This window comes from Lutra lutra, chromosome 2 (genome assembly GCF_902655055.1).
Source record: "Lutra lutra chromosome 2, mLutLut1.2, whole genome shotgun sequence".
NCBI classification, from domain to species: Eukaryota; Metazoa; Chordata; class Mammalia; order Carnivora; family Mustelidae; genus Lutra; species Lutra lutra.
Window position 1 is genome coordinate 88822200 of NC_062279.1, and position 27002 is coordinate 88849201.

A 27002-nucleotide genomic window follows, 5' to 3' on the forward strand; every position below is an offset into this window, starting at 1 on the left:
CCTGAAACTATACCATTGTATATCAACTACACTTCAATACTAAAAAATTTAATTTAAAAAGACATTAAAAAAAAAAAGAAAGCAGGATGAAGGGATAGAGAGTACAGGGTTGTGATGTCCAAGTTCTATTTTACATAGGTAGAGTGATTAGAGGAGGCCTTTCCTAAGGATTATATTTTAACAGAAAACTATTTTAAGTGACAGGGTGAGCTATGCAGATATCAGGAGACAGAGGGTTCCTTCCAGGCAAAGAGAATGTCAAGAGCAGAGGCCTTGCATTATGAGAGATGTGTTGTATATCAGAGGAATACAGGAAGGACATGTGGGTGCAGCAGAATGAGAGAAAGGCAGAGTAGATAGTAACCAGAATCCAAATCTTCTCATACCTCAGGAGCTTAAGTGAACACTTTGGATGTATGATGGGAAGCCATTGGGGGCTTGAAAACAGAGGTCTGATATACATTTAATGGGATTACTCTGTTCTGTTCTCTGAAGAACAGATTACAGGAGTAAAAGAGTTAGGAAGTAAGGATAGTGAGATCTAGCCCCACATCCATTTGGATGGATATAGCCCAGATTAGATTGCTAGTGATAGAGAAGAGTCAGATATAGATATTTTCAAGGTTGTGCTTTCAGGATTTGCTGCTCAATTAGATAGGAGATTTGTAGGATAGAGAAATCAAGAATGATCCCCAGTTATGTTGTGAAGCAACTGGTGAATGAGAAAAATTGGACAAGGGAAAAAATATTAAAAATGAAGGAGGCACCAACAAAAGAGCCAAAAAGGAAAAGCCAATAAAGTAGAAGGAAAATGAAGAGCATTTTTTTTTTTCAGAAGGTTTTCCAGAAGGAAAATATTTTAAGACTAGGAAGGACTACACCTGGGTGGCTCTGTCATTTAAGCGTCCAGTGTCTTGATTTCGGCTCAGGTCATGATCGCAGGGTCATGAGCTCAGCTCCATGTCCTACACCATGCTGCATGCAGAGCCTGCTTAGGATTCTTTCTCCCTCTCCCTTGCCCCTCCCCGCCTCTGAAACAAAACAAATGAAAAGAATAGGAAAGACTGAGCAACTGTGTCTTTTGGTGCTTAGAGGTCAAGTAAAATGAAAATTGAGGATTATCCTTGGACCTTGACAACGATGAGGTCAGTCATTTTTGTGAACAGCTTTGGTGTGAAATAGTAGGGACTAAAACTGTTGGTTTGAGATCAAGAGAGTGGGAGATGAAGTGGAGATAAAACTTAAATGATGCGAAGAAATTTACTCTGAAAGACAGCAGGAAAAAATGGGGATAGAGTCCAAAAGAGGATGTACAACCAAAGGAGAATTTTGTTTTTGTTCTGAGTAGGAAATAGTACATCGTGTTTGTAGACTAATGACAATAACATAGTGTACGATAGTATGAATGCACGTGAAGGAATAACTGCAAGGGCAAAGTCTCTGAGTAGGAGAGCGGATGGAATTCCATGCCCCGGAGAGGTGTCAGGCCTCTGTAAGGCTGCAGGAGATCCATCACGGTTACAGAAGAGAAGACAGAACATATGGATGTATATCTGGAAAGTTTGGTGGCATAGGTTGAGGAAGTTTTTTCCTGATTGCTTTTTAGTTCACCAAGAAAACTGAGGAAAGGTCATCAGTAGAGAGAAAGAGGGAGAGAGTATTTGAGCTTTGAAAAGACAAGGGAAGGCGAAGAAGGTATCAAGTAGTTCTCTAAGAAAATAAGTTACCAGACAGCGCTGAGAGCCCAGTGAGATCAGTCAGCGTGGTTCTGCAATTTCTTGAGAGTTTAGTTTGTCTGCAAAAGAGTGGTCCCAGGGTCCTGGGATCGAGCCCTGCACCAGGCTCCCTGCTTGGCGGGAAACCTGCTTCTCCCTCTCCCACTCCCCCTGCTTGTGTTCCCTCTCTTGCTGTGTCTCTCTCTGTCAAAGAAATAAGTAAAATATAAAAAGAAAAAGAGTGATTTTAATGATGGGCCTTGGAATTCAGTATAAGGGTAAAAGATGGGTAATAGAGAAAGTGGTGGAGTCAGTGAATTATTTGAAGAAGGGTATTAGAGGTAGTGAGTGAAAAAGATAAGATTATATAGAGAGTTCATTGGAGGATGGAAATAGGACATTTTTAGAGGTAGTGCAGTTACTGTTTATAGGCGACACAACCTTGGAAGTCGATGACTGGCTGGTTGGGGTGTGGGAGGCTAGAGTGTTGGAGGACTCCCCAGCCTCTGTAACACAATCTTGAATGATGACAGGAGTCCTGACATCAGGTACTTAAATGTCTAATGAATAAGGGAGAGTTCACCAGTAGGACAACTAAATGTCTAGAGCAAAAGCAGAGCGGGGGAATAAGTGATTTCATATCATGTATTTCAGGGAAGCTGGGGGCTCTTGTAGGTCAGTAATGGTCTGGAAGCAGAAATAAGGGGAATCTAGGGGCACCTGGGTGGCGCAGTCAGTTGAGCGTCCAGCTCTTGGATTCAGCTAGGATTGTGGTCTCAGAATTATGAGATCTAGTCCCACGTCAGGCTCTGTGCTCCACATGGAGTCTGCTTCGGATTCTCGCTCCCTCTCCCTCTGCCCTCCTGCTTGTACTCGCTCTTTCTCACTCTCTCTCAAATAAATAAATAAATCTTTTTTAAAAATATGAATTAAGGGGAAACTCTATCCCATCTGCAGGCCCAGTGGTACAGGACTATAAAAATAAACAGCCCCATCTGAAGAGAACTGCAGTGGAAGCAGTTTCAGAGGATGCTAGAATGCTTTTTGTTGTTGTTGTTGTTTTAAATTTTAGTTTTTTATAAGCATATAATGTATTATTAGCCCCAGGGCTGCAGGTCTGTGAATCACCAGGTTTATACACTTCACAGCACTCACCATAGCACATACCCTCCCCAATGTCCATAACCCCACCACCCTCTCCCGACCCCTCTCCCTCCAGCAACCCTCAGTTTGTTTTGTGAGATCAAGAGTCTCTTATGGTTTGTCTCCCTCCCCATCCCATCATGTTTCATTTATTCTTTTCCTACCTCCCAAACCCCCCACATTGCATCTCCACTTCCTCATATCAGGGAGATCATATGATAGTTGTCTTTCTCCGATTGACTTATTTCACTAAGCATGATACCCTCTAGTTCCATCCACGTCGTCGCAAATGGCAAGATTTCATTTCTTTTGATGGCTGCATAGTATTCCATTGTGTATCTATCTATACCACATCTTCTTTATCCATTCGTCTGTTGATGGACATCTAGGTTCTTTCCATAGTTTGACTATTGTAGACATTGCTGCTGTAAACATTCGGGTGCACGTGCCCCTTCGGATCACTACATTTGTATCTTTAGGGTAGATACCCAGTAGTGCAATTGCTGGGTCATAGGGTAGCTCTATTTTCAACATTTTGAGGAACCTCCATGCTGTTTTCCAGAGTGGTTACACCAGCTTTCATTCCCAACAACAGTGTAGGAGGGTTCCCCTTTCTCTGTCAGAGGATGCTAGAATGTTTAGAGAAGAGGTGGAACATGTAGATCTATCTGGTGGAAACAGGACAGCATACACTTATCAATAAAATAAAAGTAGGATTGAAATGTTACTGCAGGGGTTCTTCTGGGATGACTAAATAAAAATTGTTTAAATTCATGATATCTTACTTCACCTGTTTTTCTTTCTTGAATTAGGCCAAAATAATTGTTTTCTTCTCTTTTCTCTGTAATAGACAATATGAAACACCCCTTGAAGGCAATGTAATTAGTCAAGAGATTATGCTAAAACGGCAAGAAGAAGAAATGATGCAGCTGCAAGCCAGAATGGCCCTTAGACAGTCTCGGCTGAGCCTGTATCCAGGAGACACAATCAAAGCCTCTATGCTTGACATCAGTAGGGATCCCTTACGAGAAATGGCCCTTGAAACAGCCATGACCCAAAGAAAACTAAGGGTAAGTTAATTCTCAGATTATTGCATTTAAACATAATCTCACAGGGAAATTTCTTTTTTTAAGTTTTTACTTAAATTCCAGTTGGTTGGGTGCCTCGGTGGCTCAGTCTGTTAAGCATCTGCCTTCAGTTTGGGTCATGATCTCGGGATCCTGGGATCAAGCCCAGTGTCAGGCTCCCTGCTCAGGGGGGAGTCTACTCCCTCTCCCTCTGCCTCTCCCCCTGCTCATGCTCTCTCTCTCTCTCTCATTCTCTTTCTCTTAAATAAATAAATCTTTTTTAAAAAAATTCCAGTTAGTTAACATACTCACAGGAAAATGTTATGCAAAACACTTTTAAATTCTGTAGGTGTCCTAAAGTTACCTGTAGATGAAATCAAAATTCCATAATAATTACACTGGTGGGGGCGCCTGAGTGGCTCAGTGGGTTAAAGCCTCTGCCTTCAGCTCGGGTCATGATCTCAGGGTCCTGGGATCAAGCCCTGCATCAGGCTCTTTGCTCCGTGGGAAGCCTGCTTCCCTTCCTCTCTCTCTGCCTGCCTCTCTGCCTACTTGTGATCTCTGTCTGTTAAATAAATTAAAAAAAGAAAAAGAAAAAGAAAAAATTTATTATCTCACAAACCAAGAAAAATAGGAATAGAGAGTGAAGGGTTAGTTCAGAAGCTCAAGAATGTTATCACGTATATTCCATCTTTCTGCTCTGCCATTCTCAGATTTTTGATAGTGATTTACTTTGTAGTCAAAAGATGATTACATGAGCTTCAAACATTGTATCTTTGCATTACAATATTGAAAGACAAAAGGAAAAAAATCTGTGTCATACATCAGGGGGATTTTTTTTTTTTTTTTAAAGATTTTATTTATTTATTTGACAGAGAGGTCACAAGCAGGCAAAGAGGCAGGCAGAGAGAGAGGAGGAAGCAGGCTCCCTGCCGAGCAGAGAGCCCGATGTGGGGCTCGATCCCAGGACTCTGAGATCATGACCTGAGCCGAAGGCAGCAGCTTAACCCACTGAGCCACCCAGGCGCCCCCGTCAGGGGGATTTTTTTTAATGTGTTTATTTTTCTTTCAACATATGTTTTTTTCTAAACTAAGCTTAAAAAGAACAGTCCTCATGTAAAATATCTTGAACATTTTACAACCTCTATAGTATTACTGTTAAGAGCTGTCAAGTACTTCATTATATGAATTTATCATGTACCATGATTTCTTCAATCAGTTTCCAGTTATTGGACATTGAAAATATTTCTTTTTTTTTCTTTTCAAAGTTTTTATTTATTTATTTGAGAGAGAGCAGGAGTGGGGGATAGGAAGGAAAAGGGAAAGGAAGAAGCAGACTTCCCACTGAGCAGGGAGCCTCATGCGATGAGGGACTCCAAGCCTGGCTCAATCCCAGAACCACCAGATCATGACCTGAAATGAAGGCAGATGCTTAACCGACTGAGCCACCCAGGCGCTCCTAGACACTGGAAATACTTCTAATTTGTTATTGTTGCTATTGCAAGCAATGCTTTGATGAACATCCCTTTAGCTAAATCTTTTCAGGTAACTTCCTCCAAGTAGAATAGCCAAGTGAAAGGCAAACACCTTTTAAGACATTTGATTCATCTTGTCAGATTGCACGTCAAAACATTTGTATGATTTTATGCTTCCTGTGATCATGCCTCTTTCACCATAGTCTTACCTACTCAGGATATTGTCTTTCTATTCTTTTATCATCACCAATGTGATACATGAGGCAGTATCTTGTTTGTAATGTCCCTATACAAATAATTCTTCAAACATGAAATAAATAGTAGTAAATGTGATAAAAATCTAGGATGAATTTTTTTCTTTTTAGTTCTGCGCTGTGTATTACCCACATTCTGTTTTGGTTTTTTTGTTGCTCTTTTCAAAGAATTGCCTTTTTTTTTTTTTTTTTAAATTAACATATAATGTATGATTAGCCCCAGGGATACAGGTATGTGAGTCGTCAGTTACACACTTCACAGCACTCACCGTAGCATATACCCTCCCCAATGTCCATAACCCAACCACCCTCTCCCCCCCACCCACCCCCAGCAACCCTCAGTTTGTTTTGTGAGATTAAGAGTTCAAAGTTGTCTTAAAAGCATATATATATATACATATATATATATATGCTCTGAAGTTGATAGAATTCAAATTTCCCCTCATTGTTTTCTAAGGAGAAGAAACAGTACTGGGTGGTGAAAAATGTTTGAACCACAAATTCGAAGACTTGGTTTCTATTCTGGTTTGTTTTTTGTTGGTTTTTTTTTTTAGATTTTTATTTATTTATTTGACAGACAGAGATCACAAGTAGGCAGAGAGGCAGGCAGAGAGAGAAAGAGGAGGAAGCAGGCTCCCTGCTGAGCAGAGAGCCTGATGCAGGGTTCGATCCCAGAACCCTGAGATCATGACCTGAGCCGAAGGCAGAGGCTTAACCCACTGAGCCACCCAGACACCCCTGGTTTCTATTGTTAATAATGCTGTTATATGATTTTAGCCAAATTTTTAAACCACTTTGTTCTTTATTATGCTAATTTTTTAAATGTGGAATTGGGTTGTAATTTATAAGATATTGTCTACTTTTAAAGTTGCTCGAGTCCAATAAAATATGATTAAGCAGAAAGGAAGAAAGTCCATAAGGCCTCATCGATTTGTCATTATCACCAATACCGTTGTCAAAATTAAACACTAGGCAGGATATCATACAAAATAGTGTGGGCTTCTAATAATTTAAGGAATGCATAAAGCATAAAGAGCACGTACATATACACCTTTTTCATAAATGATAATTTCAGAGAGCTAATGCTGAACATGGCTCATTAGAGATTCATAAATGGCATTCTGTACCTTTGCAGTATGCCACTGTTACATGCCATCTCACTAAAAATCTGTGTTGCCTTTTAGGCATTCAGTTTCTGGCTATTTCAATAACAAACAACTCTTCATCAAAGACTTCCTGTATCAGTGGCTACAGTATGTGAACTGGTGGTCCTCAAAGGACCACATGTTTTTTTCTGAAAAGAGCAGAAAGGGTATGTTTTTGGTGCTGAAAAGTAGTTTTAGTAGTTGAAGGAACAATCATCCCATTTAATTAATGTTCTTTCCCAAAATTTAAGTATTTAATTTTTTCTTTTTTTTTTTTTTAATTTTATTTATTTATTTAGCAGAGACACAGCAAGAGAGGGAATACAAGCATGGGGAGTAGTAGAGGGAGAAACAGGCTCTCTACAGAGCAGGGAGTCTGATGTGGACTGGATCCCAGGACCCTGGGATCATGACGTAACTGAAGGCAGATGCTCAACAACTGAGCCACTCAGGCCCCCCTAATTTTTTCTATGTTACTTCTGGTTGCAGACGCCTTTTAACTTGTTTATACACTGTTACATTAGTTTATCTGTATTGGATTCTATATTTCCCAAGGCAGACCATTTTATTTTTTCTGCTCTATTTCTGTTCTCATTTAAAATGTGTCCTACTGGTTCGTTGAGTATTAACAAACCCTTAAGGTTAAAGTTTTACTTAAATGGTATCTGTCACATGTTCCACACTTGGTCAACTGGATAGAATTCCAACACCAAGCAATCAAGGAAGAAACCAACAAAAATAAAACTCCAGTAACCTTCATGAGTGCAAACGTATCATGTGCATTAATGCATACGTGCACACACACACACCACCTGACTTTGGCCTCAAGATTAGCCATTTCATTTTACTTTACATTTTACATTTGCACCTAATCTCTCAGTCTGTTCTGAATCCTGCTCTCACCTGGAGTCTAACATTTTAAGTAATTTCCTCAACCAGTTATCCACTCTTGGCAGAAACTTCTGGATATGCAAGACATGCAGGGAAGAAGTAGATTAAGAAGCAGTAATATAGTGTGTGGACTCCACTTTCCCTAGCTCCTCAGTCTCCCCTATCTCCTGAGATAATGTTTTCTCACTGGAGGCAGCAATGGGGTACGAAGGCTGATATCTGTAATATCCTTAGCTGTCAACTACTTATAAAAAAAAAAAAAGACAGTGAGTGCCACGGGCTTCCAAGCACATGATTATGAATGGATATGTGTATTTTGTAATTACAAAGTAGATGTTGTCCTTTAACTACATTTATTTTAGGATACAGGGAATGTCACTCTCTAAAGGAAAATGAGATTGTGTTCAATCACTTCACACCTTAGTAGTACTAAACCAAATCCTTATCATGAGCTTGATAACTCTTCAGTAATTAAGACTCCTATTTCTTTTTTTTGAGACTCTGAGTTTATCTGAAGGCCAAAAAATGAAAAACTTGTAAAACTGTATGAAGCAAGGCTTTACATTTGACATCACTGGTAGAAAAGGAAACTGAGGAAGAACTTCTGTTTACATTTGGTATACATTTACATTCCATTCCTGTTCTTCATAAAATCTACCATACTTTTTTATTTAAAGTTCCTACATTTGTTTCAGATCACCTGGTTCTGGTGTGGTGGCTTTACATGTACTTTATTGTTATAATCATTATTATTATTATCATCATCATTATTATTAATATTCTTTGCCTGTTAAGGAAAGACCTAGATTAAAAGGTAAAAACTGTTGATTCTACTTATGTAATTTGCAGAATTTCTTTGGCCCTGAGTTTGTGAAGATGACGATTGAACCATTTATATCTTTGGATTTGCCACGGTCTATCCTTGTAAGTAATAAAACCAGTTTGTGTTACTCTTGGAAAATAATTTCAGTAATGACTTTTAAAAAGCAGTTAAAATTCTTATAAGGTTTACTTTAATAAATGTCATTCTTTTTTTTTTTTTTTTTCAATCGTAGGCCAAGAAAGGGAAGAATGAGGATAACCGAAGAAAAGTAAACATAATGCTTCTGAGTGGGCAGAGACTGGAACTGACTTGTGATACCAAAACTATATGTAAAGATGTGTTTGATATGGTCGTGGCACACATTGGCTTAGTGGAACATCATTTGTTTGCTTTAGCTACCCTCAAAGGTACCAAGATATTTTAAGTTCAGTGTGCAATGTGGAAACTTGGCAACCAGCTGACTTCCATACCTGTTATTGCCCAACTTGTCTTGGGAAATGTTAACTACATGAACACATCAGCGTTGAGAAGGAGGAGTTAGGTTCATTGTTTTAATAGCTTGTCTTTTTGCATCTTCTCTACCTGATGGTGAAGATTTTTCTTTAGCTCAGTATACTAAAGTGGATTTTAATTATTATATTTGGGGGATCATTATATATGTCAATTGCCTAGATATGTACTCTAGATATTAGTATCCTGCTAATCTGAATTTAAATATATAGCAGGATCCTATTTCTGAATCTCCACATCAGCTTCTTTAGCCTACCATCCTTAAAACATACAGTGTCTTTTTTAAACGTTTTCACTTCATGACGGCAAATACATCATTTTACGTATTTTTTTTTTTAAAGATTTTATTTATTTATTTGACAGACAGAGATCACAAGTAGACGGAGAGGCAGGCAGAGAGAGAGAGGGAAGCAGGCCTCTTGCTGAGCAGAGAGCCCGATGTGGGACTCGATCCCAGGACCCTGAGATCATGACCTGAGCCGAAGGCAGCGGCTTAACCCACTGAGCCACCCAGGCGCCCTCATTTTATGTATTTTTTAAGCTTTACGTTTGTGTAGTGAACTTTGTGACATTCCCAGTGGTCTCAGAGCATAGCTTCAGTAGAAATCACTCCTATTTATTAGGTAGAATTTCCATAGCTTCTTACTGCTTCGAAGTTGGGCGTTACTAAATCATTGTATTTATAAATTACTCTTCAATATATCAAATTCCTGTTTACCTCAAAATTTAACTTAGCTTAGACAACAGAGTACGGTCAATTGTAGTTGAGGATCAAATTATCTTAAAACCCTACAAGATTAGGATAATGTCTTCTTTGTCACAGAAGAAATGTTTCCTTCAATTTAGTTTTTGAATTCTCGTTTCTTAAAAACTAATAGTTCACTTTGTAGAGTCATCCAATAAACATTCAATTAGTGCCTACTAATGTTCTGTCACTTTACTTATTAAAAGTTTAGACTAATCAGGTAATACCATTCATATGAATAATTAATCACAATTTCTGTTTGTAATACACCTAATTTCTTGAACGTTCTGGATAAGTCAGATTTTATTGAATAAACTTTTATTTGGAGTCAATAATATTTAGATGGAATTATAGAATGAAAAAATAAAATGATGAGTATTTTTTCCTCTAGGTTTCAGTTGAAAACTCAGTAATAGTAAATAATAACTAATATTTATTGAATGCTTACCATATGCTGCATGCTTTCCAAGTGTTTTATATGCCTTAGGTCATTTGATCCCTACAATAATACAATAATGCAGGAATTATCACTATCCTGATTTTACAGACAAGAAAACTAATGTCTAGAGGGGCGCTTGGGTGGCTCAGTGGGTTAAAGCCTCTACCTTCGGCTCAGGTCATGATCCCAGGGACCTGGGATCGAGCCCCACATTGGGCTCTCTGCTCAGCAGGGATCCTGCTTCCTCCTCTCTGTCTGCCTCTCTGCCTACTTGTGATCTCTGTCTGTCAAATAAATAAATAAAATCCTTAAAAAAAAAAAAGAACTAATGTCTAGAAAGGTTAAATAATTTTTTCAGTATCATGCAGATAATAAATGACGCGGTAGAGTTGAATCCAGTTCTGTCTGCCCTTAGAACCCTCAGTCTTAAAAGACTCAGCCACATCATATTGCCCCCACTGTATGCAGTTGCCCTCAGCATTCCCTGCCATACTTCTTAACAATCTTATTTTATTCTTTTTTTTTCTTATTTTATTCTTATGTGGAACTATTTTGTGCAAGTCAGCCCCCCCACCAAAACCCACAAAGGAATCAGAAGAAAACATTGAAGTATTTTTATCTGAATGTTTTCTCATTCTGTCTTAGATAATGAATATTTCTTTGTTGATCCTGATTTAAAATTAACCAAAGTGGCCCCAGAGGGATGGAAAGAAGAGCCAAAGAAAAAGAGCAAAGCCGCGGTTAATTTTACTTTGTTTTTCCGAATTAAATTTTTCATGGATGATGTTAGTTTGATACAGTGAGTACACAAGTTTCTATTCTTGTCTTTTTGGCTTCTGGTCTTTGGACCCTTTAGTTTACTGATACTGAATTACTTGAATATGATCAATGAAAACATCTTCTCTATCATCAAAGAAATATTTCCTTCAACATAGTTTATTAAATTCTTGTGCCTTAAAAGCTTGATAATAAACCATCTTAGGAACTCAACTTATATGCCAATAATAAGAATCTCTCCAGATTCAAGATAAAGCATAGACGTTTAGTATGCATTTGTTTTTCTAGACATACCCTGACCTGTCATCAGTATTATCTTCAACTGCGAAAGGATATCTTGGAGGAAAGGATGCACTGTGATGATGAGACTTCTTTATTGCTGGCATCCTTGGCTCTCCAAGCTGAATATGGAGATTATCAACCAGAGGTAGGATTTGGTTTTTTTCTCCAGGGGCCACTTTTATATTGATATTTTTATCCTCGACATAATTAAAAACTGAACCTGGTTGATGTGTTTGCTATTTAGGTCTGGAGTTGTTGTTGGGTTTTTTTAGGATTTATCTATCGGAGAGAGAGAAAGACAGTGGGAGAGGCAGAGGGAGGTCAAGTAACAATCTCAAGCAGCCTCCCCACTGAGCATAGAGCTTGACACAACGTTTCAGTCCCACAACCCTGAGGTCATGACCTGAGTTGAAATCAAGAGTCGGATGCTCAACCAACTGTGCCACCAAGGTGCCCCAAGATCTGGAGATTTTTGAGGCTAGTTTGGTACCTTAGAGTGACTAGGTTCCCCATATACATTGGTATATAAAATCGTACAGTGTAGCTTTCTCTCTCTTTTTTTCTGTGTAAAATTTCTTGCTTCACAATTTCAGGATATCTAGCATTTACCCTTCCTTCTCCCAATTTCTAATTAATGGATAGTAGGCACAAGGGTTACAAGCCAAATCTGGATCGAAGGGGTCTTCTGCCTTCCACATGGATCCATGCTGTGATGGGCTGAGAAGCTAGCAGAGTTCACTGTACAGAGAACAGATGTTTCTGGCCAATCATTCCTGAAAAAAGTGGATCTGAGAGGAAGCAAGGGGCAAGAATCAGAGCCACTTGAGTAGCATACTTAACATTAACCACAACTATAGTGACATTTGGCCCTTATTGTCTGTCTCTTTAAGCTTGCTAATCAGTTCAGTCATTTTACCTCACTGGATGAAAGAGAAAGAATGATACATTTCCTCTAAAACTCACTCCTCAGGGAGAAGTCTAAATAAAAGTGTCTTACCTCTTGGTTGAGGCAAGAACTTTAAGATAGAAGGAAGAGGGCAAACAATTGCTTATAAAAACATTCTCTCTTCTAGGTTCATGGTATGTCTTATTTTAGACTGGAGCATTATTTGCCTCCCAGAGTGATGGAGAAACTTGATTTATCCTATGTTAAAGAAGAGTTACCAAAATTGCATAATACCTATGCAGGAGCTTCTGAAAAAGAGACAGAGTTAGAATTTTTAAAGGTAAGCATGCAAAATTACAAATGATAAAGTTTCTATCTTTTTCAAAGTAAGCAAGAAATGGAGGACATATGTATCTAAAAGCTCAAGTGCCAATAACTGATACTGTGAATTATCTCACTTCTTCCTGGCTAAAACCATGGTATTTTAATTATCTTGTGAAAGAGAGGACTAAAGCTCAAAGAGCAAATGTAATATTCCCAAAGTCAATGGCTGGTATGTGGGGCAAAACTGATTCGAACTCATACCTGTATGACTATAGATTCGCTGCTTTTATTCAGTTCCATACTCAAGATACACTATAAATGTATCAAGATACATTATAAAGAAGTAACGACTGAATTTTTTGACTGGCTATAAGAGGGGAGGTCATATGGATTCTAGAATTATTTTGCTTTGTTTTTTCTTAAAAAGCTTAAAATACAATTACATCCTCTAAAAATAGTGTTTCACAAATGCCGACTAATTCAGATAATGAAATGGGGTCAGAAAAAATGGCTTTATGGTTCCAGGTCTGCCACCAGCTTTCTTTGAGACCTCAGATAAATTGTCCATTTATGATCAGGAAAGATAGTATTGTGTTAACTTCCAATGAGAATAGCAAGTATAGTATTCTATTGAGAAGACAAACTTTCAGAACATTCTCCTGATTTAGCTCCCTAGTATGTAACAGTGTGCCTTCTATTTGCTCCATATTGAAGGGAACTAAAGTTCCCAGCCCTATATGTATCTATGAAGGGGTTGCACCCACCCACTTACATCACCTTTAATCTAGGGTTTGTGCTAAGACATATAAGGGGGTTTGTTTTATTTAAATTGAGTCAACATTTAAAGACATTGAATTATGTAGTTATGTTTTCCTTTAGTTATTACATTTTTATACTTGAAGATCATAAAAAGTTTATATTTTTATTAATAAAGGTAGAAAGCAGATTAGCATAGTGGTAAAAATTTGCTTGGGAATTTGTAGTCAGACAGTCTTGCATTTGAATTCTTGTTTCAACCAGCTGTGTGAACTTGGACAATATATTTAACCTTCCTGAGCTTTAGTGTTCTCCCTGTAAGTAGTGTGCTTAATGCATAAGTGGGTTGCCCTACTCCTTCTAATAATATATCCTGTTACTCCGTTCTCTTTAACTCTAGCATCTTTATTCTAACCTGAGTTTTTTTAAATCACATTAATACACCTTTCTAAATTTATACTTCTTTTACATCTTTCTGCAAATCATGCTCTTTGGACCAAGACAGCAAGGCATCCCATATCTGGTCCTTTAAAGACAAAGATTTGCCAACCCTTGATATAAAACATTTCCAACACCAAAAAACTTCCTCGTGTCCCTTTGCAGTCAATCCCCCACCACCACCATGCCAGCCCTTGGCAACTACTGATCTTCTATCACCATAGTTTTTTCTTGTCTAGAATTTCATAAAAAGAATTATGTATTATGTAGTAGTCTTCTGTATCTGGCTCTTTTCACTTAGAAAGAATACTTTTGAGATTCATCCATGATATGACGCATATCAACAGTTTTTGTTGTTGTTGGTTTTTTTGCTGTTGTTGTTGGGGGGCTGGTTTCTTGTTGGTTTTTGTTTTTTGCTGGGTAGTTTCTCTTTCTACAGATACACAACCTATTTATTTTTTCATTAGTTGATGGATATAAAGCTTCCGTAAACTTTCAAATACACATTTTCATGTGAGCACATGGTTTTTACTTCTTTTGAGTGATTACCTAAGAGTAGGTTTGCTGGGATCTTTGGAAAGCGCATGTTTCACTTTATAAGAAATTGCCAGATTGTTCTAAAGTGGTTGTCCAATGTTACAGTACTACCAGTAATGTGTGAGATTTCTAGTTGCTCCACAGCCTCAAAATACTTGGTATCCTCAGTCTTTTTAATTACTGAAATAGGTAAGTAGTAGTATATCATTGTGGTTTTAATGTGTATTTTCCTAATTACTATTTACGGTGAGCATCTTTTCATGTGTTTATTTGCCATTCATGTATCTTTTCCATTGAAGTGTTTAATAAAATCTTTTGCCCATCTCTGTATCTGGTTATGTGTCTCCTTATTGCTAAGAAATACATGCTTTCTATATGTCTGGGTACAGTTCCTTTCTCAGATATATAATATGTTTATCTCCCAGTATGTAGCCTGCCTTTATATTTTCTTTTCCCTTTTTTTTTTTTTTTAAAGAGAGGGAGATTGAGAGGGTAAGAGAGAGAATCTTAAGCAGCAGACTCCCCACTGAGCACGGAGCAGGGCTTGATCTCACCACCCTGAGATCATGACCTGAGCTGAAATCAAGAGTCAGACACTTAACTGACTGAGCCACCCAGGTGCCCCATTGCATTTATATTTCTTATCACTGACTTTTGAAGAGCAAATGTTTCAGTTTACCATTTTTTTATTCTATAGTTCATGTTTTTTATGTCCCACGAAGAAATTTCTTTCAAATCCGTTCCCATAAAGATTTTCTAAGCTTTATGGTTGTAGTTCCTGTATTTAGGTCTATGACCCGTTTGGGGTTAATTTTCATATATTCAGTGTAATAGAGGTCAAGATTCATTTTTTTACCTGTGAATACCCATTTGTTTTGGCACTATTTGTTTTGTTTTGTTTAATTTTATTTATTTATTTGACTGAGAAAGACAGCGAGAGAGGGAACACAAGCAGCGGGAGTGGGAGAGGGAGAAGCAGGTTTCCCAACTATCAGGGCTGGATCCCAGGACCCTGGGTTCATGACCTGAGCTGAAGGCAAATGCTTAACGGCTGAGCCACCCAGGCACCCCTCAGCACCATTTGTTGAAAAGACTCTCCTTTCCATATCAAACTACAGTGGTACAACTTTCTATATCTTTGTCACCTTCTACCAAGGTACATTGCTATGATGTGCTATTATTCCAACAGGTCTGCCAAAGACTGACAGAATATGGAGTTCATTTTCATCGAGTGCACCCTGAGAAAAAGTCGCAAACTGGAATATTGCTTGGAGTCTATTCTAAAGGTGTCCTTGTGTTTGAGGTTCACAATGGAATTCGCACACTAGTCCTTCGCTTTCCATGGAGGGAAACCAAGAAGATTTCTTTTTCCGTATGTCCATTTAAACTCCTTTTCGTTATATTTTAAAATACGTGTTGTCAATTCAAATGTAACCTATTAATTGATTATCCTTAAGTAAACTTTAGATTCTTCTATTCAGTAGGGCTAATACATTTTAATACTATTTAACTCTTCTCAGTTGTAGAAAGTATTATTGAGATTTTTATTTGGTCTTAGTTTTATCAGGAAGTGATTTTTAAAAGAATAGTATACATTCCTAGCTGGTTACACGCTCAATTAACTTAGTTAAATTACAACAAGTTGACTTTCTATTAATTCAGAACCTATTCTGGGTTACTAACTTCTCACATGGAGGAATCTCTCTAATATATATTTTAAAATAATTATTTTAACCCTAGTAAATTTTGTCTAGCTCAATAGTGGCGCCCTCACAGCAACTATGCTTGAATTTCAGCAGTCCAGAGATTTATTGGATTTTATGAACTGAAAAAAATTTTTAATGTCCCAGAACTTTCTGTAGTTTTAAGTTTTAGTGTATACTTCATGTGGAGATAAAGTTGTAGAATATCATGTTTATGAAAGATAGTAAGCCATAAAGGCGTATTTTGATTTTGGAAGTCGTTGGAGTTCTGAACATTGAAATGCAATTGGGAAGCCCCAGAGGTGAATAAAAAAATATGTTAAGATACGTATTTGTTTTCCTAATGGTATGCAAGGACTACTGAGATCTCTAAGGACTACTAGATCCCATATTTGGGCTAAAATACAGTCCCACTAGAACACTGTTTAAAGGATACCAATCTTAAGGTCCCAACTTACTCTGGTTAATTTTCAACTTAGAGACCTTTGAAATCAGTTCTAGACTTGATGGTTAGTTGGTTGGTTTCCTGTGAAACCCAGAGGTACCACTAAGATTCCTAGATAATAATGTGTTCTCTCAGGAAAGCCCAGACAGCCTCATCTTCCCAAGATTGTCAAGACCAGGAAATTGCCCTGGTATAATTTACCTTCCCCAGTGGAAATGCTGGCAGAGCAAATATCTGCAGGAAAGCTTAGATTAATTAACTACAAATCTAATTTGGACCGATTTAGGAAAGGCAACAAATCAAATAAATTATCTAGCATTCAGCTCTCAGTTGTTTGCCAAGCTAGCACACCAGTCCTGCCATATGTAGAACTAGCTGTGATTAGCTCATTTTTAAAGATCTCCAGTAATAGAGAAGAGATCGCATTCCCACGCAGACTGTTCTTGTGTTTAACAAAACTTGTTTATCCCAAACTTCCTTCTCCAACACAGAGCCCTTTTAAACCCTCCTTTCCCCCCACCCCCACTACCCTCTGGGGAGATGGAAATGTCACCCTCCTTCGCCTTTTCTCATCTCTCACAACTGAATTCCCTTGGACACATTTCTTGTCCAGTTTTTCAGTAAACACTTAGAATATTCTTATAATTTGTTTCAAACCTGTACAGCTTTACAACTTTGGAGAACAATATCCTAGGGAATTACTTGACTGTGGTTATGTTTGTTTGGAAAAAAAATTCCCCAACTATTTCAATTCACTAGGTATGCTACTACTAGTCAAGGTACTAGTTTGGTGCTACTGAGTCTTTAATTCCACTTTAATACTTGCTGATTTCCTTTTGTAAGAAAGAGAGAACAGGGTCCCAGAGATTTCATTGGCAACATATTCAGCTAGAATTTAATAACCTTATTTTGCTTTTATTGCATTGATTACATATATTTTTTAAAAGATTTTATTTATTTATTTATTTATTTATTTGAGCTAGAGAAAGAGCATGAGCAGGTGCCAGGGGCAGAGGAAGAGAAAGAAGCGGACACCCTGCTTAACAGGGAGCCCCATGCAGGGCTCGATCCCAGGATCCTGGGATCATGACCTGAGCTGAAGGCAGGTGCTTAACCAACTGAGCGACCTGGGCACACCGATTACATATTTTTAATACCTGGATTCTATTTATGGCATAGTGGTTTTCTATTTATAGTTTTGATATAAAGTTTTAGTGAATTTATATAAACAAAGTCAATTTAAAAATTTATAGTTTAACAAGACCAGAAATTATGAAGAAGGCAAACCTGCACAATTGAAGTTTCAGTAATACTCTGTTATTGTGTCATTTGTGAATATCACCAAATGTTTCTGCATTTGAAGACAAGGGACATGAGTAGAGGGAATAATTTGCACAGTAGAAGCAGCCAAGAGCTAGAGTAAAACCTAATTGGACTTAAGTAATTCTCCAGAGACATTAGTCTTAGATTCCTAGCATGCTGAATGCTAGTCTTTTAAAACATACAGATCATCTGCAAGCCTCACCCCAGAGGTTGCAACATTTGGGCTGCCCTCTTACACAAGACACGTTTATTTCTCAAGAAACATTGAAAAGATAACACTAATTGGTGGTTCTCCTGTTTCCCCTAATTTGAATGCAAGAATCCCTCAGTCTCTAAATGTTGATGTGTTTTATCTCTCATTCCAGCAGCCATGTTACCCGGTGCCTCTCTATTCTCACATTTTCTTTTAACGTCTCACAATTTCCATACCAGCCTTCAGGCCATCAAGATTCTTTTGGCAGAATCATAGCTCTTATATATCAATAAATCAATTGTTTTTGAACTTCATTTTTGTACCCAAGAAGAATATATTTTTGGGCGCCTGGGTGGCTCAGTGGGTTGAGCCGCTGCCTTCGGCTCAGGTCATGATCTCAGGGTCCTGGGATCGAGTCCCGCATCGGGCTCTCTGCTCAGCAGGGAGCCTGCTTCCTCCTCTCTCTCTCTGCCTGCCTCTCTGTCTACTTGTGATCTCTGTCTGTCAAATAAATAAATAAAATCTTTAAAAAAAAAAGAATATATTTTTGTAATGTCTTTTTCAAATAGTTATGGTGTTTGCAAATGTTGCAATATAGTAAAAATATCAATAATATTAAAAGAAACTTTTCGCTTGCTGGTAGCTTGTATACTGTCTGATTTAAGCTATAATATTTGAAAGTGACAAGTGATATTAATTTGATTTATTTGCTGAATCTGTTATAATAACAGGGTCTGTTTATACTAGATGCAGGTCAAGGAACACTCACACTTAATGAGTATTAAATGAAAAATAAAAATAATATCTGTACTTATTATTGGTTACAGAATTCAGTCATGTGGTAGGAAAGCATCCTAATTATTAACACCCCTGATTAATGTTGTAGAAAAAGAAAATCACATTGCAAAATACATCGGATGGAATAAAACATGCTTTCCAGACAGACAACAGTAAGGTTTGCCAGTACCTGCTCCACCTCTGCTCTTCCCAGCATAAGTTCCAGCTGCAGATGAGAGCAAGACAGAGCAACCAAGATGCCCAGGATATTGGTAAGGAGAAAAACATTGTGCCAGATGATCAGGGTGCAAGCTTGGTTTTTGCCACAAATTTTAAAAGACTTTCCGTGTCTAGGATGAACATTACAAGGTATATAGATGTTAAATGACTAAGTCAACTTTTTAAAGGTGCCACACATGAAGCTGGGATTTCAACTTCATGTTCATTTTGAAAACAGCCCCCCAGATCAGTCAGGGAGTACCTGTTGAAATGTCTATTTCGTGCAAATCATGAAGCTAACTGATGTAAATATGGCATTTGGGTCATAGTCTCTACCCATAGTAGAATTACATACTTTTGGGGAAGGTAAAGCCAATGTGCATGAAGCAATAATACACATTAGAGGGTCCAGGTTTTAATAACAGACTACATGATCTGCAGTAAGAGAGGGGGAGATCAGAGGCCAGAATACTGCAGTGGTGACACTTGAACTGGAATTTGAAGGACAAAAATAACTAAGATAAATGGAAGGGCTTTCCAGGTGAGGGTAAAAAACACAAGAAATGAGGTAGGGGGCAAGGGGAGTGTGCACCCAGGACAGCGAAGTTACGTACTATAATGGTTTGGGGGTGGCAGATTTCCCACCTGTTACTTTTACTTGAGTGTGTCCCTCTTCAGAGACTGAAATCGGTAACCCGCATACCCAGTATAAATGCTCAGTAGAGTGATTTCAGTTCTTTTTGAAAAAGAACCAGCAGAAGAAACTGATTCAGCTCTAAAAAATATATCTCAAAAAAAAATAATAATAATTAATTAATTAATTAAAGATTTAAATATATAAAATTCTCCAACAGAACTGAAATATTTAAAGTTTACTCTGGAACACCACATGTAGAGATTAAAGTTATACAAAGTCAAGTTCTGCATAGTAAATTCTTGTAAACTTCTGTGAAATACTCTGAAGAATTAGATTTTTTAATTTAATGGAATAGCACTGATGACTTGTGTGGCAGAGTCCTGTGAATTCTGTATCCAAACTTCCTCACATCCTGAAATCGTACAAAAAAATGTATTCCCCGTTGGATCAGACTGGGGTGATGGCAGCCTATGACTAGATGTTTCTCAGCCTTTCAGAGTTAAGATGGTAGGGGTGTATGCTTATTAAAAATGAAGATTCCAGAAACCTACCTAAAACTTGGTGAATCACCATCATTGGGTATTGGGTCCCTGGAATCTGCGTTTTAACAGGCTTTCTTCGGTAACGACTTTTATGCATGCTAGAATATGGTAACTACTGCTGTAAAGTAATCTCATTATTCCTTTTCTTTACCTACTTTGATCTGCTAAAAAATTATATGCTCTTGCATATTTTAAAAGTGCAATGAAATATCAAACTTGTTAGAGCTATCAGTATTCCTACTTGGACTAATACTCTAATCAATAACAAACCAAAATTATACAATTGAAGGTTGCATCCTTACAGATGTGGTATAATGTGCTATTATGAAAACAATCAGAAGACAAAACCACAAAGCCAGCCTTTCATCCTCAGCATTTCTTATACTGAAGAGCAAAGTAGTAGTTAGTTAACAGCGTGAACTCTGGATCAGACTGTCAGGATCCAAACCTTGCTCTATTACTTATAGCTCTGAAGTATAGCTCTGAAGCTCTGAAACCTTCGGCAGGCACTTAAACTCTACCTTAGTTCTTGTCTGTAAAATGATAGTATAGTCATAATGATAATACCTATATCATGAGGTTGTTGTGAAGATTAAATGACTTCATACATGTAACCCCCTTCAAGGTGCCTGGCACAGAGTAAGTATTGAATAAATATTCATTATTGTTATCTTCACCATCATCAACATTGTTTTACCACTACTACCACTAATAGAAATAGTAGTAGTAATATAATGACCCCATAGGAAAGTAACTGATTTCTAGGAGTCTCATTTTCCTCATCCACAAAGTGGGAATACCCTGTATATCTCACAGGTTTGTGCCAAGGAACACAACAGCTGTGTATCCTTGAACTCATATGTGAAAGCACTTTAAGATGGTATTATCTACATCTTTTCCCAGATTTTGTTAAACCTTTAAAGGAATTTTTGTTGTTGTTGTTCTAATGGCATAGAAGTAACTACCTGCCTACTTACCTATCTGTACTAGACAAGTGAAAATAACCGGTGTTGTCCATAGGCGGTTGATGGGTTAACAAATGTATGATGCTTCTTTAGCATCATAGAATGATGGTGCTAGAATCCTAGAGGCCTTTTAGTCCCAAATTTCACTGATGAGAAAACAGGGTCAGAGCACAGTGTCTCACCTAACCTAATAGAGGTCAAATGAGGCTGGAACCCTGATCTCTTAATTTTTATTTGATGAGTTTTCAAAAAAACTAATTTGCATAGAATGAAATTTAGATTAATAATCATTTATTGAGCACTTACTACTTGGAAGAGATGATGCCGAGTGCTGTGAAATAACAGAAATCAATGAAGTCGCTGTCCTCAAAAGAGCATACAGTTAAGTTGATGATAGAAGGAAATACCAAACCGTACAAAGTACTGAATGACAGCACAAGCAGAGATTAGGTAGTGTGGATGGCAGATTCTGTGTAGAACAGCCAACCTTTGAATTCAAATCTGAAACATTAGTATGAGGATGTAGATTCATTCGAATGTCCTTTCCCATCCTGGCAATCCATACTGGAGTCCTTGCCAGGTGAAATGGATGAACGATAGATCAGATAAATGGATGGTTTATGCTCCCATCCAATGAATATATGCAGCATTTTCAGTCTTCCCCAGGACTAGGCTGTGAATGGATTTGTCTAGCATAATCTCAGGTATGTTTACAAAACAGTCTGTCCCTTTTTCTACCAAAGTGTGGTCTACATCTTCCTTAACGGTGAAGAAACCTGTTGGGTATAAAGGCATTTCCTGGTAGTTGAATCTGTGTAAGACTCAGTTTTACATCTTTGATCACAGTTTGCTCTCAAAGCAAAAGAAAATAAAAATCGTGTGATCTGCTCTAATAAAACTGTATTTTAAGCTAAAGATCATTCTGGGAATTTTAAAACCAATATCTTATTTTTATTCTAAAATGTTTTAATTTGGTGTCCATTTCCAGTTCTGTGAAAGGACATTGAATTTTCGTGGTGACAATGAAACATGTTTGTTTAAACTTCATTCTGATGCATTTTAAAAATCTTCAGTGTTTTCCTATCTCTTTATACCTGACATAAACTATTAATTATTAATCCTCCTGGGAATTAGAAGGTAAATGAAACAGAATCTAAAGATCTAAGTCAACATTTGACTTTTTTTTTTTTTTAAAGAAAGTTTTTGCAGCTGTTTTACATAGTGGTCAAGTTGTATTCCTTATAGTGTGCAACACAGGGTTGGTACTTTCTATGAAGGCACCAAATGGGGAGTCCCTTGGAATGTGGATTACCAATGCATGAACTAAATCATTTGAAATTTTGTGCTCCTGGCTCTTTATTTACTTGAAAGGATTTTGATGCTAAAATTCTGTGATACGGTGCTTTTGTTGATAGCCTCAAATATTGCCATGACATTGGCTCTCACAAAATAGAGGAAGCCAAGCATTTGTCATAGAGTATCTCTAAATTGAGCCTCTAAAAGACTTTGGGTGTGTATTTAGGAGTGAGAGGAATTTAAACATAATGAGAACCCCTGCTCCTTGATCCCGTTTATTAACCGAAACCAATAAAATGAAAGAAGGCACGTAATACTTGATTCTCCCATGGCTCTTGTGCCTCAGTTAAATCATGAAAAGTCAACCAAGTGGGAAGGTGAGTTTGGCATAGTAATGAAATATCAACCAAAAAAAAAAATCATTTTCTGGCACTGGGTGTGGTGCATAAACAATGAATCTTGGAACACTGAAAAAATAAAATAAAATTTTGAAATAATTTTCTGTAAAAGCTTTTTTTCTTCTTTTTTTGGTAACAGTCTTATTGAGACATAATTCCCATGCTCAATAGTTTGCCCACTGAAAGTATACAATTCAGTGGTTTTCAGTATATTCACAGGGTGGCACAACCGTCACAATCTGCCATGAGCTTTAAAAAAATATAGTAGTACTCAAGAACTTTTTCTCTGGGCAACATTCTCCTCTGCATAGCTTCCTTTTCATGTTAGCCTTTCCAGGCTCTAGCTCTCCCTCTCCCCATCCTTGGCTTGCAGGCATTTTAGCCGAGACACCACTGGGGTTGAAATTTCTGTGAAATGCTGTTTTCATTTTTAACTGAAACCCGTAATTAGGAATTTGGACTCAGCAAGCCTGAAGCCCAAACGTTATTAGATGCTCAGGATTCACTAGATGAGGTAGGAAATGCTGACCAGGCCCTGGCTGCAAGAGAGCTACAAGGATGGAGAGATGGTTTGAAAACCCAACTCCTTTTTCCGATCCTCAATTGCCACACTTGGAAAGCTGCTACTTATGTTGGCAATCAAAACAATTAAAAAGTGCATGCTGTATTTTATTTATTGAACTAACGCTTCTCATAAAGGTACTGCGGTGTTTCCATCATGTAAAGCCATCCTATTTCCTTGTAGAGAGAGCTTCGTTTAGGAGCCTGAATCTCCAAGCGGAGTCCATTAGAGGATTTAATATGGGACGAGCAATCAGCACTGGCAGTCTGGCCAGCAGCACCCTGAACAAACTTGCCGTTCGACCTCTGTCAGTTCAAGCTGAGATTCTGAAGAGGCTCTCCTGCTCAGAGCTGTCGCTTTACCAGCCATTGCAAAACAGTGCAAAAGAGAAGAGTGACAAAGCTTCATGGGAGGAAAAGCCTAGAGGGATGAGTAAATCATACCACGATCTCAGTCAGGCCTCTCTCTACCCTCATCGGAAAAATGTCATTGTTAACATGGAATCCCCACCACAGAGCATTGCGGAGTTGGTAGGAAAACCATTACACCAGATGGCGAGATCTGATACAGAATCTTTGGCAGGATTCACAAAACTTAATAAGTAAGAACATCATTACCCAAATACATATGTGAAAATTCTACATTTCATACATTTGTTTTTGTTTTGACATTTTATTATTTTCACCATATTTTTTTACATTGACACATTCCCCTCCTACCTTCCTTTTCCCTCTTTAGTTCAAAGTCTGTTGCAAGTTTAAATAGAAGTCCTGAAAGGAGGAAACAGGAATCAGACTCCTCATCCTTTGAAGACCCGGGGCAAGCATATGTTATAGGTCAGCATAAATAAGCTTACCTTCTTTCTCCCGTACCTCATGTTCATAGTGAAATGAACGAAATAATGTTAGTGACCAACATATTATTTTTTTCCGATGTCCTAATTGCCAAAACTGCTTAGGAATATGAAATTTTAGTCTACTTAAAATGCACCAAGTCAAATCAAAAGCTGAATTAACAGGTGATTACTTCAAGGCACAGACTGTTACTTCATTTTCTCTTGTCACAGTTAAAAACCGTGACGGTCATACTGAGAGAACCCAGACAGTCTGGTACCATGGCTTTGGACAGCCTTCCTTTGGATTTCCCATACAAGCTTGTGGGAGTGGGCTCCACTCATTCTGTACTTTTTAAAGAAAGGTTTATTTAGGGTACTTTCAGCTTAGCAGGAATGCAGTTATCTCTCAAACCAGATAATTTTATGAAATGTACTATGTTTGGTAGGTAGAAATTCTTAGTTGATTTTAAGTTTTTTTCCAATTCTCCCATCTAGCTGGAACATACTAAGTATTTAAATATAGAAGTTTATAAACACATACTATCTTATAAGATAAATAGTTCAGGTTTCCTGTTGCTTAATACATCGTAAAAGGGAAATGCAACTGGACTCTTTCAGAGGAGTAGATATTTAAGCACGGAGTTGTGAATGACTACTTGTAATAGGAGGCAGCTGGGGAGACAAAAGAGAAACAAGAAGAACACCCTCTTCTGCTATTTTACCAAGTAATACTTGTTAACTCTCACTTAGACTAACATTTGATCATTTAACCATAATTACACAAAGTTAAAAAATAACTTTTTTATCTGTAGCTGGGTTGAAGATCTGTTTAGTAAATGAAGTCAAAAGAGAGCTCTACAGTAGGTAGATCTTTACAGAAAGCAACATTACATTATCAAGTGTGGGCTTCCACAGCTTTTAGAGATGACACCAGCATCAACTTAAATTGAATTGGTGAAAAACCATAAAGAGATAAAAGGCAAGATTTCTCCTTATAGGTCACCACCCTATATGTTGAAAATAGCCTAAGAAGACACTAGTTCAAGCTTTTAGAAAATACTTTTCAAAATGTATTCATATATAATGGGATCCCTTGTAGATTCTAAGCTATTTTCATTAGAAATGCTTTCATCTCCATAAAAATCCAGCACATATCAGATGTAGAATAGTAAATATTTCATTGAAAAATACAGAGTAAAACTCGCTCATGAAAGAAAATTTATTTTCTGCATTTGTTTTTTGATTAAGGTTACTCATTCTTACTGAATATTAAATTTTCTTTTAACATTTGAACAAGTGCTTCTAAAACTCATTTCAGTTTCATCATTTCATATTTGACATATCAAAATGTCATTGCCAGAAACAATACATTTGTGTTTAAATTTATTCTGCAAAACAAGCTAATATGCTTTACTTAGACATTAAAAATAATACATAAGCCCATTTTGGGAAAACATTCTTCTGATTGTAAATTTTTAAAAATGTTGCCACCTCAATGTTTTATTGATTTTTATAGAATTTAACAGAAATCACTGACCATTTTATGAACTGTCTAATAATTTAATTTATGCCACAGGAATGACTTTGCATAGTTCTGGAAATTCTTCATCCCAAGTACCCTTAAAAGAAAATGGTAGGTTTACAAAATGTTTCCCCTCCTTTCCATCATATCTTTTCTCTTGTACCTCATGAGATAGTCTTGGACATAATATTGAAGAGTCTTCAATTCCATTCGAAGAATTTTAGGTCTTACTCTGGAGTCAAAGGAGAGCTGTGATTTTCAGCACCATGGTGATGTGATGGGACCTGTGATGTAGACTAGATGATGAACTAGAGAAATGATGGATTATAAATAAGGACACCTGGAGAGCTACTAAGATAGTAGTTCAGGTGGAAGAGAATCTTGACTAAAAAGAGTTTTAACTGAAGCAGTTATTTTAATGGAGGATGCTTGAGGTGGCTCTGGAGATAAAAGGAGGAAATTCAAACAGAATGTTGTGAGGATGCATTCCAGAACAAGGTCATAGTGTAATCAGACAGGGATACAAGCGAGAGGGTAACAGATTCAGGGAACTGCAAGCATCTCAGTATGGAGACATGTGGGGCCAGAGGGATGCTGGAGAACTAAATAGGGACTAGCTCCAAGTGTTATCCTAAATATTATGGAAAGAATTTGAAGAGGAGCTGGGTGGCTCAGTCGGTTGAACATCCAACTCTTGGTTTCAGCTCAGGTCACGATCTCATGGGTCCTGAGATCAAACCGGCATGCAGCTCCACGCTCAATGCAGAGTCATCTAGAGATTCTCTCCCTCTCCCATTGCCCCTCACCCCACTTGTGCATGGGTGCACTCGTTCTCAAATCTTCTTTTAAAAAATGAATTTGGGGACGCCTGGGTGGCTCAGTGGGTTAAAGCCTCTGCCTTCGGCTCAGGTCATGATCTCAGAGTCCTGGGATCGAGCCCCACATCGGGCTCTCTGCTCAACAGGGAGCCTGCTTCCTCCTCTCTCTCTGCCTGCCTCTCTGCCTACTTGAAATCTCTGTCTGTCAAATAAATAAATAAAATCTTTTAAAAAATAATAATAAAAAATGAATTTGGAGGTGCCTAGATGGCTCATTCACTTAAGCATCTGCCTTTGGCTCAGGTCATGATCCCGGGGTCCTGGGATCGAGCCCCACATCAGGCTCTCTGCTTAGTGGGGAGCCTGCTTCTCCCTCTCCCTCTACCTGCCACTCTGCCTACTTATGCTCTCTCTCTCAAATAAAAAAGTAAAATCTTTTTTTAAACAAAGTTACTAAGACCATCATATATAGCTTTACAGTGACCAGATGTCTTGCATGGTCTAGTTTAGAATATCTCTGTGTCCAAAATAGCGAATTTTAACAAGTCCATACTGGTAAA

The 27002-nt window shown here is 37.8% G+C and overlaps 1 protein-coding gene across 10 annotated transcripts in view; it reads left to right on the forward strand.

Moving 5' to 3' along the window:
- Positions 1 to 27002, forward strand: part of PTPN13 (protein tyrosine phosphatase non-receptor type 13) — a 208292-nt gene that overhangs the window by 123277 nt on the left and 58013 nt on the right. For 6 of the 10 annotated variants that reach the window (XM_047717886.1, XM_047717888.1, XM_047717887.1 and 3 more), the window contains 11 exons: positions 3709 to 3928; positions 8540 to 8614; positions 8746 to 8920; positions 10853 to 11006; positions 11273 to 11411; positions 12340 to 12492; positions 15397 to 15579; positions 18758 to 18920; positions 23451 to 23868; positions 24006 to 24103; positions 25679 to 25735. In XM_047717886.1, the coding sequence (XP_047573842.1) occupies positions 3709 to 3928; positions 8540 to 8614; positions 8746 to 8920; positions 10853 to 11006; positions 11273 to 11411; positions 12340 to 12492; positions 15397 to 15579; positions 18758 to 18920; positions 23451 to 23868; positions 24006 to 24103; positions 25679 to 25735 (1835 nt within the window). The remainder of the gene's footprint in view (positions 1 to 3708; positions 3929 to 8539; positions 8615 to 8745; positions 8921 to 10852; positions 11007 to 11272; positions 11412 to 12339; positions 12493 to 15396; positions 15580 to 18757; positions 18921 to 23450; positions 23869 to 24005; positions 24104 to 25678; positions 25736 to 27002) is intronic. The other 4 variants (XM_047717889.1, XM_047717891.1, XM_047717894.1 and 1 more) reach the window with 2 other exon arrangements.